Raw genomic sequence first — 12,100 nt, forward strand, 5'->3', positions numbered from 1 at the left:
ACTGTGACATCATAATATTCAGCAAAAACACTTCTGGCCATTATTGTGCTGAAAATGTGTGTGAAGCGTTTGTAGCTTCTTTGCAGCGACATCCATATATGAGGCATTGTGTACCACCACAGCCTCATTGGTTTTGCTGATATTGAGCTTCAGGTGATTGTCGTTGCACCATGTGACCACGCTCTCTATCAGTCCTCTCTACTCCTCTGTACAAGTAGTCTCTAAGTGAAGACAGCATGTTTCTCACTGGACATTATTCAATGGAATCATGCTTGTCTATATAGTGATAACTTTCATTTAACCAAAAAATACACTTAATATCTAATTTTAGTAGTTATAATAGTTTTAATAGGCTGTTATTAATGGAAAGAGACATGTCACAGACAGCACAGGCAAGAGGGAGACAATGATCATATCATCATGAAAGCCTTGTTAATTCATTTTTCATTCAACATTATTTGACTCATAAGGAGATTTTTTAAGTGGCCCACTGACATCAGGAGGCGAAGTTTGTAGCATGTGATTATAAATTAAATCCCAGAAAATGAGTAAACGTGTTTTTATTATGTCGATTTATGGAGCAGGGTTCCTTCCACCAACCTCTGTGCCCACAGCACATGGAGATGCAAGCCTTGCTTTGTTATGAGGAGGCTGATGTTCCAGGGTTTTTGATGTTGCTGCATCATGGAGGGATTATGAGACAATGGGCCCCTGGGCACGTACTTGTAAATGATCCCTGTTCTGACCTACCTGAAGACCTGGGCCAACTGACCCACCTGGTTCATGATCTGCTGTAGCTTTTATGTGACAGTTTGATTTAATTTAACTCACATTTCTGACACAATGGTAAATAAGACACATCACACACACACATATGGTTTTTAACAGTCTTTCAAGACTAGCATTTAACATTTAGAAATAACCAGTTTCAAAGTTTGGTCTGTGGTCATTTCCAAATACAGGCACATGCTTACAGTTACACCCTGTTATCATAAAGTGAAGTCATAACTTGAAGAAAATAATCTGCAGTTCTATCTGAAGCCAGTATAGTAAGTGACTACAAGGCAATGTCAAACACAGCCTAGACTACTGCTGACTTATGATGAAAGGTGCTAGGTCTACATCTAGTGGCCAGTACAAACACTTCACCTCTTATTGTAATGTACAAAAAGTACTGTATCAAACTTGTGAACACAAAATGACAAAATCAAATAATTCAAATAAATATCTCGCAAATTGATAAATAAAAACTGAAGCGACATGAGCTCAGACTACTAAAGCTCTGCAAACACAAATTCTATTTAAAAAACAAACAAACAATATATGTAATCATATTGCACACGTATTAAGAGGCTTTGAGGGCATCCAAGTGTTATTATTCGGTTACTATCCTTTTTTCTTTTTCTTTTTCCTGCAACATAACAAAGTTAGAGATGAATGCGGTCTTACTTCCGGTTTTGCTTAAAGGAACAATAATTCCCCCCTGCGCTTGGTTAAGTAAGTTAATGTTTTAGCGCATATTTATCTTTTTGGAAAAATAAAGATAAGCCCTTTGTTTTGCGGTTGTGCGCGTGTCCCATGCAGAACTTATTTTAAAAGATATACAACCTGCTTTACCAACAAATAGCTTGATTATGTGTATTTCATTACAATCATCAAATAATATGTTACATGTTCTTACATTTAATAAACACAAATATTTTGTTCCATTTTACTTGTTATCGGCTTGCTCTTGTTCGGATAGTCCTCCGTTACAGTATACACTCTTTGATAACATCCATTCGTCATTGGCTGGTTAACATATATCCCACAATGCACCGCATGACAACTTCCTTTTTCCTTTCGGCCATTTTCCTCCCTAGTAGGTATGAGATTTTTTTCTCGACAGATTTAGAAAGAATCTACCTTAATCCTTGGAATTTTATTGACATTTGTTAATTTCACTTACAGCCCGAGATAGTGCAATTTGTCACCTTTGTAATAAGGTGACTATTGTCACTCATATCCTCGTTATATTGCTAAACAGCCTCTGTGTTAGTGTTGATCCCCGGTCAAGTGGTGTTTGTGTGTGCCTGTTAGCATTGCCGTTACAGGCCAACTTTTATAGCCCCATATTTTAGTAGTGTTCGTCAAAAATAAAAGTGAGCATATGTAGCGAATGCCGAAATGGAAGAGAGTAGTAACTGTGGCATGTAGTAGCCGTTAACGTGGAACAATCGAAGAACCAATAGGCTGATAACCTGCTAGCTTAGCATGTCAGACGTAACATTAGCTCTGTATGGAATGATTGTGTGCCGGCATGACAGGATACTCATGTGCGTGTGCCACGCTGTGTTGCAGGGAAGTAGGCAGCCATGGCCCCCAGCCGGAATGGAATGATCTTGAACCCTCACTTCCACAAAGACTGGCAGAAAAGAGTGCGCACCTGGTTCAACCAGCCAGCCAGGAAGATCCGCAGGTGAGAGCTCCCTTGTGCTCCGGGGAGACGGAGCTAACTAGAGCTAACGCGCCCTCCAGTCGCGACATGAATGAGTAGCACCGACAAACTTTGGTGACAATATGCTTTAAAGTACTGCTCAGATACGCATGATAATGATGTAGTTAACAGACAAGATAATTAGCAGAGAACGTGAATCCAGACAACATGAGCACAGTCAGCTAGTCCCCCAATAGTGATTTCAATTATGAGAATACGTATTTCTAAAACAATGCATAGATTACAATTAATGAGACGTTTTCCTAGTGTTAAATGCCAGCTAGATCAGCATGTGTGCATGGATGAACATGTAGTGATGTACTGGATGTGAGAGTTTTAACTGTCCAAGCTGTGATTTCTCTTTTTGTTCATGCCATGGACTAGCAAATAAATATACATTTCTTTTATTGTTGGCAAATCAGTATGTACTGACTGGAAACACACAAGATGTGTTTTTGCCTTAATGTGGATTTTTTTAAATAGAAGATGGTCTGTTCAGTGAAAGTATCAGGGCTCCCTTGTTATATTGAGGATGGGATGTGTGTAAGCACCATGATTTTCATTAAACCAGCATTAACATGCTGTGTCGTTGCTTTATGTGACTTGCAGCCTTTTTCCCAGCACGGTATTGTAGTTAAGTTCCTGAAACTGAAAAGGAATGTAGTTTAACTGAGATGCCTCTGGCTTTAGGCGAAAGGCTCGTCAAGCCAAGGCCCGCCTCATCGCTCCCCGCCCTGTTGCTGGACCACTGAGGCCACAGGTCAGGTGTCCCACTATCAGGTACCACACCAAGGTTCGTGGTGGACGTGGCTTCACCCTGGAGGAACTTAAGGTAATACTTTGTAGTTGTCTGTAATTTGTTTTGTATGCAGGAATAATCGATCAGCAATGTTGCTCTTAACTGTGTTAATCCATTACTGCCTAAGGTGGAAAAAAAGCATGGTGGTGTCTGTTGAGTAGTTGGGTAGAAACTTGAAGGTCCAGCATGTAAGATTTACTGGCATTTAGCAGTGAGATTGCAACCAGCTGAACACACCTCGTCTCAGCCTCCCATATGGTGACCGTGAAAGGCTGTCTCTAGAGCCAGTGGTTTGTCTGTTTTGGGCCACTGTAGGAACATGGGGGACTCCCTGGAAGAGAACCCGCTCCCTCTGTAGATGTAAAGAGCCCATTCTAAGGTGTCAAAACAACAGTTCATATTTTCTGGTGATTCTATGCTAACGAAAATATGTTTGAGTATCATATTACATTTCTGCCAGCAGATCCCCCTAAATCCTACACACTGGACCTTTTAACTGTATGTAGGCATGACCGAGACCCTAGAAGCTATTGTTTATCAAGGTGACCTCCACCTGGGAAATGCTCTTGCTGTTTACTGTGCAACAGAAGAGGCTTAACCTTTCTGTGATGAATCATGCTTCCCACCCAACCAAAAAACTCTGTAGCTGCAGAAGAACACAAAGTGCTGCTCAAAGACTTGTTGTTCTTGCCAAAGTGTATCTTACCTTTCCTCCCCTGTACTTACCTATTGTGGGAGTAAGGCTAAATGATTGTTGATGTGTATCATCCCATAACATTTGGACTTGTTTTTTGTTTTCCTTCATAAGAAGTAGGCTCAAACAAGAATGATGGCAATTTTTTAAAATTGATATCTGCTTTTTACAGGTTACGGTGTGTGTGTGAATATAGTTTCTACGTTTCTGTCAGACCTCATCTTTAGGAATAAGAACCCTTAATTTCAACCACCAATTGCTATTTAAGTTGTATTGACAATCAAAAGCCCATATGTAGTGGAGTCAAGTCACATCCTAGAGTTTGTTCCACCACATCAACCAGATTGTCTGTGAGCAAACATTGCATCAATTTTCTGTAAAATGTCAGCCTTTAAAAAATGGACACACAAGATATTCCTGGCCAATAAATTTAACTGTGGGAGGGAGTGGAGAGCACTGTGTCCCAGCCTATTGGGTTGAAGTGTTGAATTATTAACGGGATATAATTGAGTGAATTTATTTATCATTAACATTCTTCAGGATATGTAAACAAAGTATGCCCCTTTTAAGTAACATTATGTTAATAAACCAGATAATCAATATCCTGACTAAAACTTAAGCCAGTCAGGCTGTATGTAAGTACACTAATTGTTGGCCATGTAAATACTGAGCTGCGAGCTTGCCATTAAACTGGAAAAGTGGACAATAACATGTCAAGTGCGTGGGCAGGCATGTTACCACTGACTGTTGGCAGACGTGCTCTGAAATATTTAGTAGTTTTGTGTTACAGCAGTCAGATGATGACAAATCTCCGGAATCTCTGTAATCACTTGATGAATACTTTGAACCCCTTTTCTGATGACTGCTTACTCCAAATAGAAAACCAAACTGAATGGCTCTCTTATGTAGTAGACGTTACATCCAAATCAGAGGTTATTATGTTTTAACTCCCGATGTTCTGGGCTCCTCCCTGCAGGCAGCTGGCATCCACAAAAAGACAGCCCGCACCATTGGCATCTCTGTTGACCCCCGCCGTCGCAACAGATCCACAGAATCTCTGCAGGCCAATGTGCAGCGTCTGAAGGAGTACCGCTCCAAACTCATCCTGTTCCCCAGGAAGGCTTCTGCTCCCAAGAAGGGAGACAGCACCGTAAGTTTCTTTTTCAAGTTGTCACGTGAGCACACAATTCCAAAGAAGCTTCAGATCCAATCTTTAAAACATGTGAATTCTATTGTTGTTAATGAACTTTCACATTGAGATTGTTTGGCTCATTTTCCTGAGACAGAAGAGTGTTAAAACATTCAACAAAGGCATGTGGTCAGTAGGAGTCAGTCATCTGTCAAAAGTGTATTTTTAGATGACTTACTGTTACTCCATCTTTTTAAAATTAATACAAAAGCTTTTACACATAACTGAGTATTGTATTAAGCTAAAAGAAACCTGTCCAACATGAGAATGTCTTCCTCATGTGTTTTGAAATAATGAAACCAAGTGTAGTGATTTGTCTTTGAGGGAGCTCAAAGATTTAGCCCTAATCTGTGTGTCTTTTGGTTTTTGAACTTTTCTACATGCAGTGGACTGATAACAGTTCCTCTCTAATCTCTGCATGACACTGTTTATGAAGTTAAACTCTTTGTGACAGCTGCAAACCTTCAGTGAAAGATCATAATTTGCATTCTAAATGCCATTTTACAGGATTATTCGATGAGATGTGTCAGGAGCTTTTATTAGACTGCATGGGACATGAGGTTACTGAATGAAACCGAGGACATGCTGGTGAACTTTTCAAATTCAATCAAATACGAAAACTAATTCATCCATGAATTTGAGAGGGGTTTTTGTGAGATTGTGATGCTGATAGGTAAAATCAGCACTTCTTCTGTTACTCATGAAAATTAGATCCCTTTACATTGTCATCCAATCAGTCTGCAAGTGGATCACTCTGGTTGAAAATGAATAATCAGCCTTATTGAGCCCTTTTTGAAATGCGTAGCACCCAAATGTTATCAACATGTGTGTCTGTCTCATAGCGAGCCATGGACGTTTTTTGTTGCTTTAGAGAATTAACTGTTCTTGATCTTTTCAGGAGGAGGAACTGAAGATGGCCACTCAGCTCACTGGTCCAGTCATGCCCATCAAAACTGTGAGTTTTAATTTCTTGGAGATTCCACTAGAACCCATCATGTGTTATAAATTAAGATGGATAATAATGAGCTCACTGGAAATAAACGGGATAAGCACAGCAGTTAACATTGAACTGGCTGGATTATGTCATTTGACATTCATGCATTGGCTGTCATGTTGTCAGTGACGACCATTCAGAAATACAAGAATCTGTTTGCTTTGAATCACAGCAGTCACATGATGACAAATCTCCGGAATCTCTGTATTTCTTTGATGAAACATTTGAACCCTTTTTCTGATGACTGCGTTTTAAAATCAAACTAAGAAAGCAAGTTGGTTGCCCCAAAACTTTAATACCATAAAATTGCACTTTTTGTGTCTCAATTTTAAATTGATTTTGTAATTTGGCAGTAGATGGAAATGGTGCAATGTCTTTACTATTGTCCTTCTCTTCCAGGTGCACAAGAAAGAGAAGGCCCGGGTTATCTCTGAGGACGAGAAGAATTTCAAGGCTTTCGCCAGCCTGCGTATGGCCCGCGCCAACGCTCGTCTTTTTGGCATCCGTGCCAAGAGAGCCAAAGAGGCTGCCGAGCAGGACGTGGAAAAGAAGAAGTGAAAATAGTCACTATGGAACTTTGCAAAATAAAGTGTTTAAAAAGATAAATGTGACAATGTCTTGATTATGATCTCCTTAGGGTTTTTGTGATATAGCCATAGATAAGGGGACTTAATGGAATAGAGGCTCACAACAGACTGGGGCGAATGCATTGCGTCTTGTAAATACTTGAATTATCAACACAACAAGATCAAATCTATAGATGGTATCAAAATGTGTTGAAATAACTGTTGGGTTCAGATTGGAGCTCCTAGTATTTGACCATGGTCTGTAAACTTGTAACCAGTATTTGCAATATATAGAAAATTATTTCAACCATAATGTTGCTTTGAGACCAGAAGATAAAGAACAAAACACAATCCATAGAAAAACCCAACTGCTAAAAGCACATCGCAGCCTGTTCGTGCAAACCTGAATCCAATCCTGAGTTCATGCAGTGACATCCTTTATACAATCATGTGTTCACAAGCGAGGATGGAACAAGATTCACCAATTTGTGCACACATGATTGTATAAAGGATGTCACAGCATGAACTCAGGAACACTAAAAGTTGGGAAACAGTTCATCTGCAAATGATTGCATTCAGGTTTTTTTTTTACATCCTTCAGTTTCCCAACTTTTGTCTAATTGGGTTTGTATAAATAGGCCTTTCTCACATAAAACCTTTTCCCTTGTAATTGTAGGAAAAGTACAGGTGGTATTAATTACACTGACATCTGCACTCAAGTGTCTCACTCATGCAGAGTACTAACATGCACCAGGATCATGAAAGTGATGCAGCTAAATGGAATTCAGACATGAATTTTATGTAGACCTGTGCTTTTCAGAATAGCCCCATCGTCTGTGAAAAAGCCATATAAAATACATAATCAAGTCTCATTTTGCAGTAACTGATACAATGTCTCAACCTTGGACAGCTGTGGAGTGATATGGGAGCAGTTGATGGTACAAAATACAAAAATAAATTATATAAATTTTCCCCAATCGCTGTACTTACAGGTTTATCTGATTATACATTGACATCAGTGTCAAGTGTGCAAGCTATGAAATAAAACCTGAATTTAAGATTCAGTGTCTACATTAGGCTCATAATGACAGCAGTAGGTGGCACTAGAGACACAAAATATAACTCATTAGTGGAAACTAAAGGCATTTAAGAGTAGTTTTCTTTTTTTCTTTCTTTTTTTTTTTTACTGTAACTGAGGAATGTGAATCAATTTCCAAACAGCTGGATTTTTTGAAAGCTGGCTATTAACAGTGTAATTAGCAGACAATTGAACAGCCTCTTAGCAGATTAACGTATGTCAGAAACTCAGCAGTTAGTAGCAGAAAACTGCAGACAGAATCTGATGTCTGCAAATTCAAACTTGTCGGGTCAACTCACATTTTAACGAGTTGAAGAGTCTAAACCAGGTAGAGCCTCTTAAACATGAGAGGTTATTAGAATATTAAAAGACTTGTACGTACAGCATGTTAATGCACAGGAGAGGTGGAGGAGGTCAGGAGAGGGGGAATGCAATAAAAAAAATCTCATCCCAGTGGGACATTTTTACAGTCAGCTGCTGCAGAGGGAGGGCAAAGTTGAATTTCATTTTCATACAGAACGTTATGTGCAGGCAGACACGAACCCAAACAGACTGTTAATATGGAACACTGCTATGACAACAGAGAGTCTGGACATTTCTAAACTGTTCATACGTGTTGGGTGTGCTGTGTTGTCCTGATAGAATGAAAAGAGTGAATAAAAAGTGAATCAACAAAACAGCACAGCTGCAGAGAAACTCCCTAACTGACTGAGATTGCCTCTTCCAAATGCATCACCATGTCAAAATGTCCACTTCCAGAAATGATCCCAAATCCAGCATGTCAACCTATACAGACTGAATCAGGACGTCGTGAGGCTAAACGTCCTTGTCCGTGCCTCCTTCACTGTCCTCTCCCTGTTCCAACTGTCTGAATGCAAATGAATTATTCAGTGACTGGAGGTGAGCGGACAGACAAGTCATTTTGGACCAGGACAGATTGATAATCTGAAATGGGAACTCAAATTGATGGTCCTTAAGATTCATCCTTTAAAAAAAGGGTGCTGCAAAATAGCCAATTTACTGCTCAAATGTCACAGGACACCATGGATTTTTGAGAACTATGACCTCTTGCCACCTGTGCTAAATGCGTGATTTTAACCCACGTAAAAATGGCCTCCAAGTACAGACTCGTTTATTGAGATTTGGACACTGAACAGCTCCCACATTTCAGTATTCATGTGTGCCCTATTTGTCCTGCGATAAGCTGCGTATAAAACAAATATCAAATTAGTCTGGATAAGCAGAAACAGGATGAGGAGAAGTTCATGTTAAGTCAATGTATCGATTAGTCTAATGACAGCCATTTAACCGGCGACGCATTCGATCATTTAAGTCTTTTAGCAAACAAAAGCAGCATTCTCTGCTTATTCCGGATTTGCTTCCATTTTGTTTAAATACAGTTGATCAGATTGTGAAAGGTATTTTACCCTATTTTCTGATGATTTACACACCAAATAATCAATTAATCAGAAAAACATAGACACTGAAACTAGTTCAGCTCTAGACTTGCTGCATTAGGAGAAAATTCTTATTCTTTGGTTACAGTTCTTGATTTCATTTCCTCACGTCTGCACAGCGTGAACTGGTGTTTCACAGTCCCGCCACCTCATCTGTGAATCTGATGATGTGGAGGGCACATAACATGCACATTGTACATGCACTCTGTGATTACTTGTTGCACTTGTAAGCTGTTTCCCCGCTGCTTTTGCTTCAATGAAGCATGCGTGCATGCATCCTGCAGTGTCACCTTCACCTCTATGATGTCTCGTGTATCATGTTTTCTCTGTTAAAGGGAACTGACCACAGTATCAGTGGGTCAGTTAGGCAAACATAATGATGACAGAGGACACTTGTGGCGATAACGTTTCTATTCAATGAGCTGTTGCTGAAACACAAGCTCAGTGATGGATTACTGTTAACAGGGATGCTACCATCACCAGTAAGAAAGACTTTTAGATCAATAATGTCTTTGAGGATTTCCAAAAACCCACCTACGTCCAAAAATACCTACACTCGAGGGAGCCACTGGTGGAAAAACTGCGGATGATGTTACACAGTTCGACTGGAAATGTGAGCGCATCAGGCCATGCTCAGAGATCCTCCTGTTTGGGTTCTTGTACATGCAATGTGGTCAGCAGCATCAAGGCGAGCAGAGACTGAGGAGAAGCAGCGGGGGGAGTCTGAGTGGATAATCCATGTGGAAAGGCAGGGAACGTCCTGTGAGGTGTTGAACCCACACTGCAGCGGCAGTAGAAGCAGATGGCCGTTGTTTGGAGCTGTGGCGTAACAGGGCTCAGGTGTGTGCCCCAGAGCAGACTCTGAATACCCATGGAGGAAGAGGCAGTGGGGGGTGAAAACTGCAGGAGAGAGCTGACTTCGGCTGATGGCCGCGTCAGAAAGACTCTGCATGTTAAACACAGTGTGTGGAGATCCGGGCATGAATTTGTTAGAATTCCAACCTGTTGTTAATATCAGCCTGTGAGGGACTTCTGTGTTGTCTTTGTGTGTAAATTATCAGCTTAAAAGAGCAGATAATGAAATAGCAGGGAGGCAAAATGTTTTCTTTTCCATGCTGTGGGAATAATTTGATTGACCTGCCTGTTTTGCTGCACTCATCCTTTTAGCAGGTGAAATCTTCTGAGTGGCTCAGCTCTTAACAAATCAGACATGTCCTCTTGAAATCAAAGACAGCGTTGTAAAGCTTTAATGAAAATGTTCTTTCTGTGTGAAGGATGCTTTCTAAATCTGAGATTTCAAAGTCCTAAGAGATTGAATGTAGCACCAGCTGAATCCTACACATTTCTATTATCATAAAGTGCGCAGTAACTAACCACACAAGGCACTTTTTAGCAGTCACACCTAAGCTTTTATTTTCTTTCCTTTTTCAATGAACCAAGTCATTTTGTCTGTTTGTTCTGGCTGCTTTGTCTCCCATGGCCTTCGCCTCTGTTTTTGCAGGAATTCTGCAAAGAGCTGCTCTTGTGTCAGTGAAGTCTAAAAATCTATAAACGTTATGCAATGTCTGGAAATACATTCATGAAAATAATGCATTTGTGGGTGGACTGTGAAAAAGTTCAAGCATAGAACGTCGTGTAGAAACAATACGTTACGTAACATGCATTGCTGTCAAATGGTGGAAAATGTGCACCGATGAATCAGTTCATGATCATTTTAATGTGAGTGACAGACTTAAGTATATACAGTATACATGTGGGTGTATATGTGTGTGTGCATGCATGTGTGCATTTAACAAAGGTAAGAGAACAGAGTCCCAGGTCCTCAGCTGTCTGGAGCTCCCACATGGAGATGTGGTTGTGATGTGCTGCTGCTGGAAGATCCGTCCTTTTATCTTCCTGTTGTTCTGCTGTGAAATGTCTCACATGTGTCCGTGGCATTTTCTTTGACTGATGGGAGACAAAACCAGCCAGGATCAGCTGATTCAGGCATGAATGAGCCCTCTCTGACTGCAAATTGACCAACTGCTGATCCCACTGACAGGATTATCATCAAAGCATCTCATTTCAACTTTCATGATGGTGCACCTCATTTGAGATTGTGAGGTTATGGTTGGAAATTGTTCCTAATCTGATCAGAGAACAGTGTTTAACATGAGCATCTGATGAAACATCTGATATACAGTCAAATTCTTACATACTGTGTGCAGAATCATGTTATATGTGCAATGTGCACCATAAGATGTTTACAGTGTGGCACCTTTGTTGCAGTCAGCTGAAGTTGGAGAAGCATCTCATTGATGGATCAGTCTAAATGTATATGAAAGCGCATGGAGTCTGGGGGAAGTGTGAAAGTGTGTGGTGTGGCGTGTCATTAGATCTAAATGCATTTCATTAATTTGTTCGCGGGTCACAAGTTCACCTTTCTTTTAGCCTGAAATCACACGAAGACCACGCGCACCTTCTCCTCATGTAAGCCCGGCCAGCCGAGCTGTGTGCCTTCACTCACAATCAATACTGATCGATAAAAGCCTATACGATGCATTTCCACGGTTTCATATTTCTACGGCTCGATTTCTCAACTGAACTCCCAATCACCAAGTCCCAGCGAAAACCCCATCCTTACATCAGCAGCTGGACTCCTCTCCACTCCCCATCTCCGCACGCCGAGCCTACTCCCTCCGCGCCGGTCTAACCAATGAGTTTGGGCGGAGGAGAAAAAAAAGAAGAGGAAGCAGGCAGTGTGTAACATGGGAGAGGATTAAACAAGTGTGTTTAAGAGTAAAGAACAACGACAGGTAGGAAGTGAGTTTTCAACTCGATCGTCCGCACAGCTGATTGCTGTTGATG

At 40.6% G+C, this 12,100-nt stretch overlaps 1 protein-coding gene and 2 non-coding genes across 3 annotated transcripts; all 3 read left to right on the plus strand.

The window, feature by feature from the left end:
* Positions 1-1,828: 1,828 nt before the first annotated feature.
* Positions 1,829-6,758, plus strand: rpl13 (ribosomal protein L13). Its single transcript, XM_041934162.1, has 6 exons — positions 1,829-1,865; positions 2,341-2,458; positions 3,167-3,308; positions 4,946-5,119; positions 6,057-6,113; positions 6,552-6,758. The coding sequence occupies exons 2-6, from the start codon at positions 2,355-2,357 to the stop codon at positions 6,708-6,710; spliced, it is 636 nt and encodes a 211-aa protein (XP_041790096.1). The 5' UTR covers positions 1,829-1,865; positions 2,341-2,354; the 3' UTR covers positions 6,711-6,758.
* LOC121611411 lies at positions 4,768-4,846 on the plus strand. Its single transcript, XR_006007100.1, has one exon. It is a non-coding gene; the product is annotated as a small nucleolar RNA MBII-202 (small nucleolar RNA).
* Positions 6,333-6,411, plus strand: LOC121611404. Its single transcript, XR_006007099.1, has one exon. It is a non-coding gene; the product is annotated as a small nucleolar RNA MBII-202 (small nucleolar RNA).
* Positions 6,759-12,100: the final 5,342 nt, after the last annotated feature.

Source organism: Chelmon rostratus, chromosome 1 (genome assembly GCF_017976325.1).
Source record: "Chelmon rostratus isolate fCheRos1 chromosome 1, fCheRos1.pri, whole genome shotgun sequence".
Classification (NCBI taxonomy): Eukaryota; Metazoa; Chordata; class Actinopteri; order Chaetodontiformes; family Chaetodontidae; genus Chelmon; species Chelmon rostratus.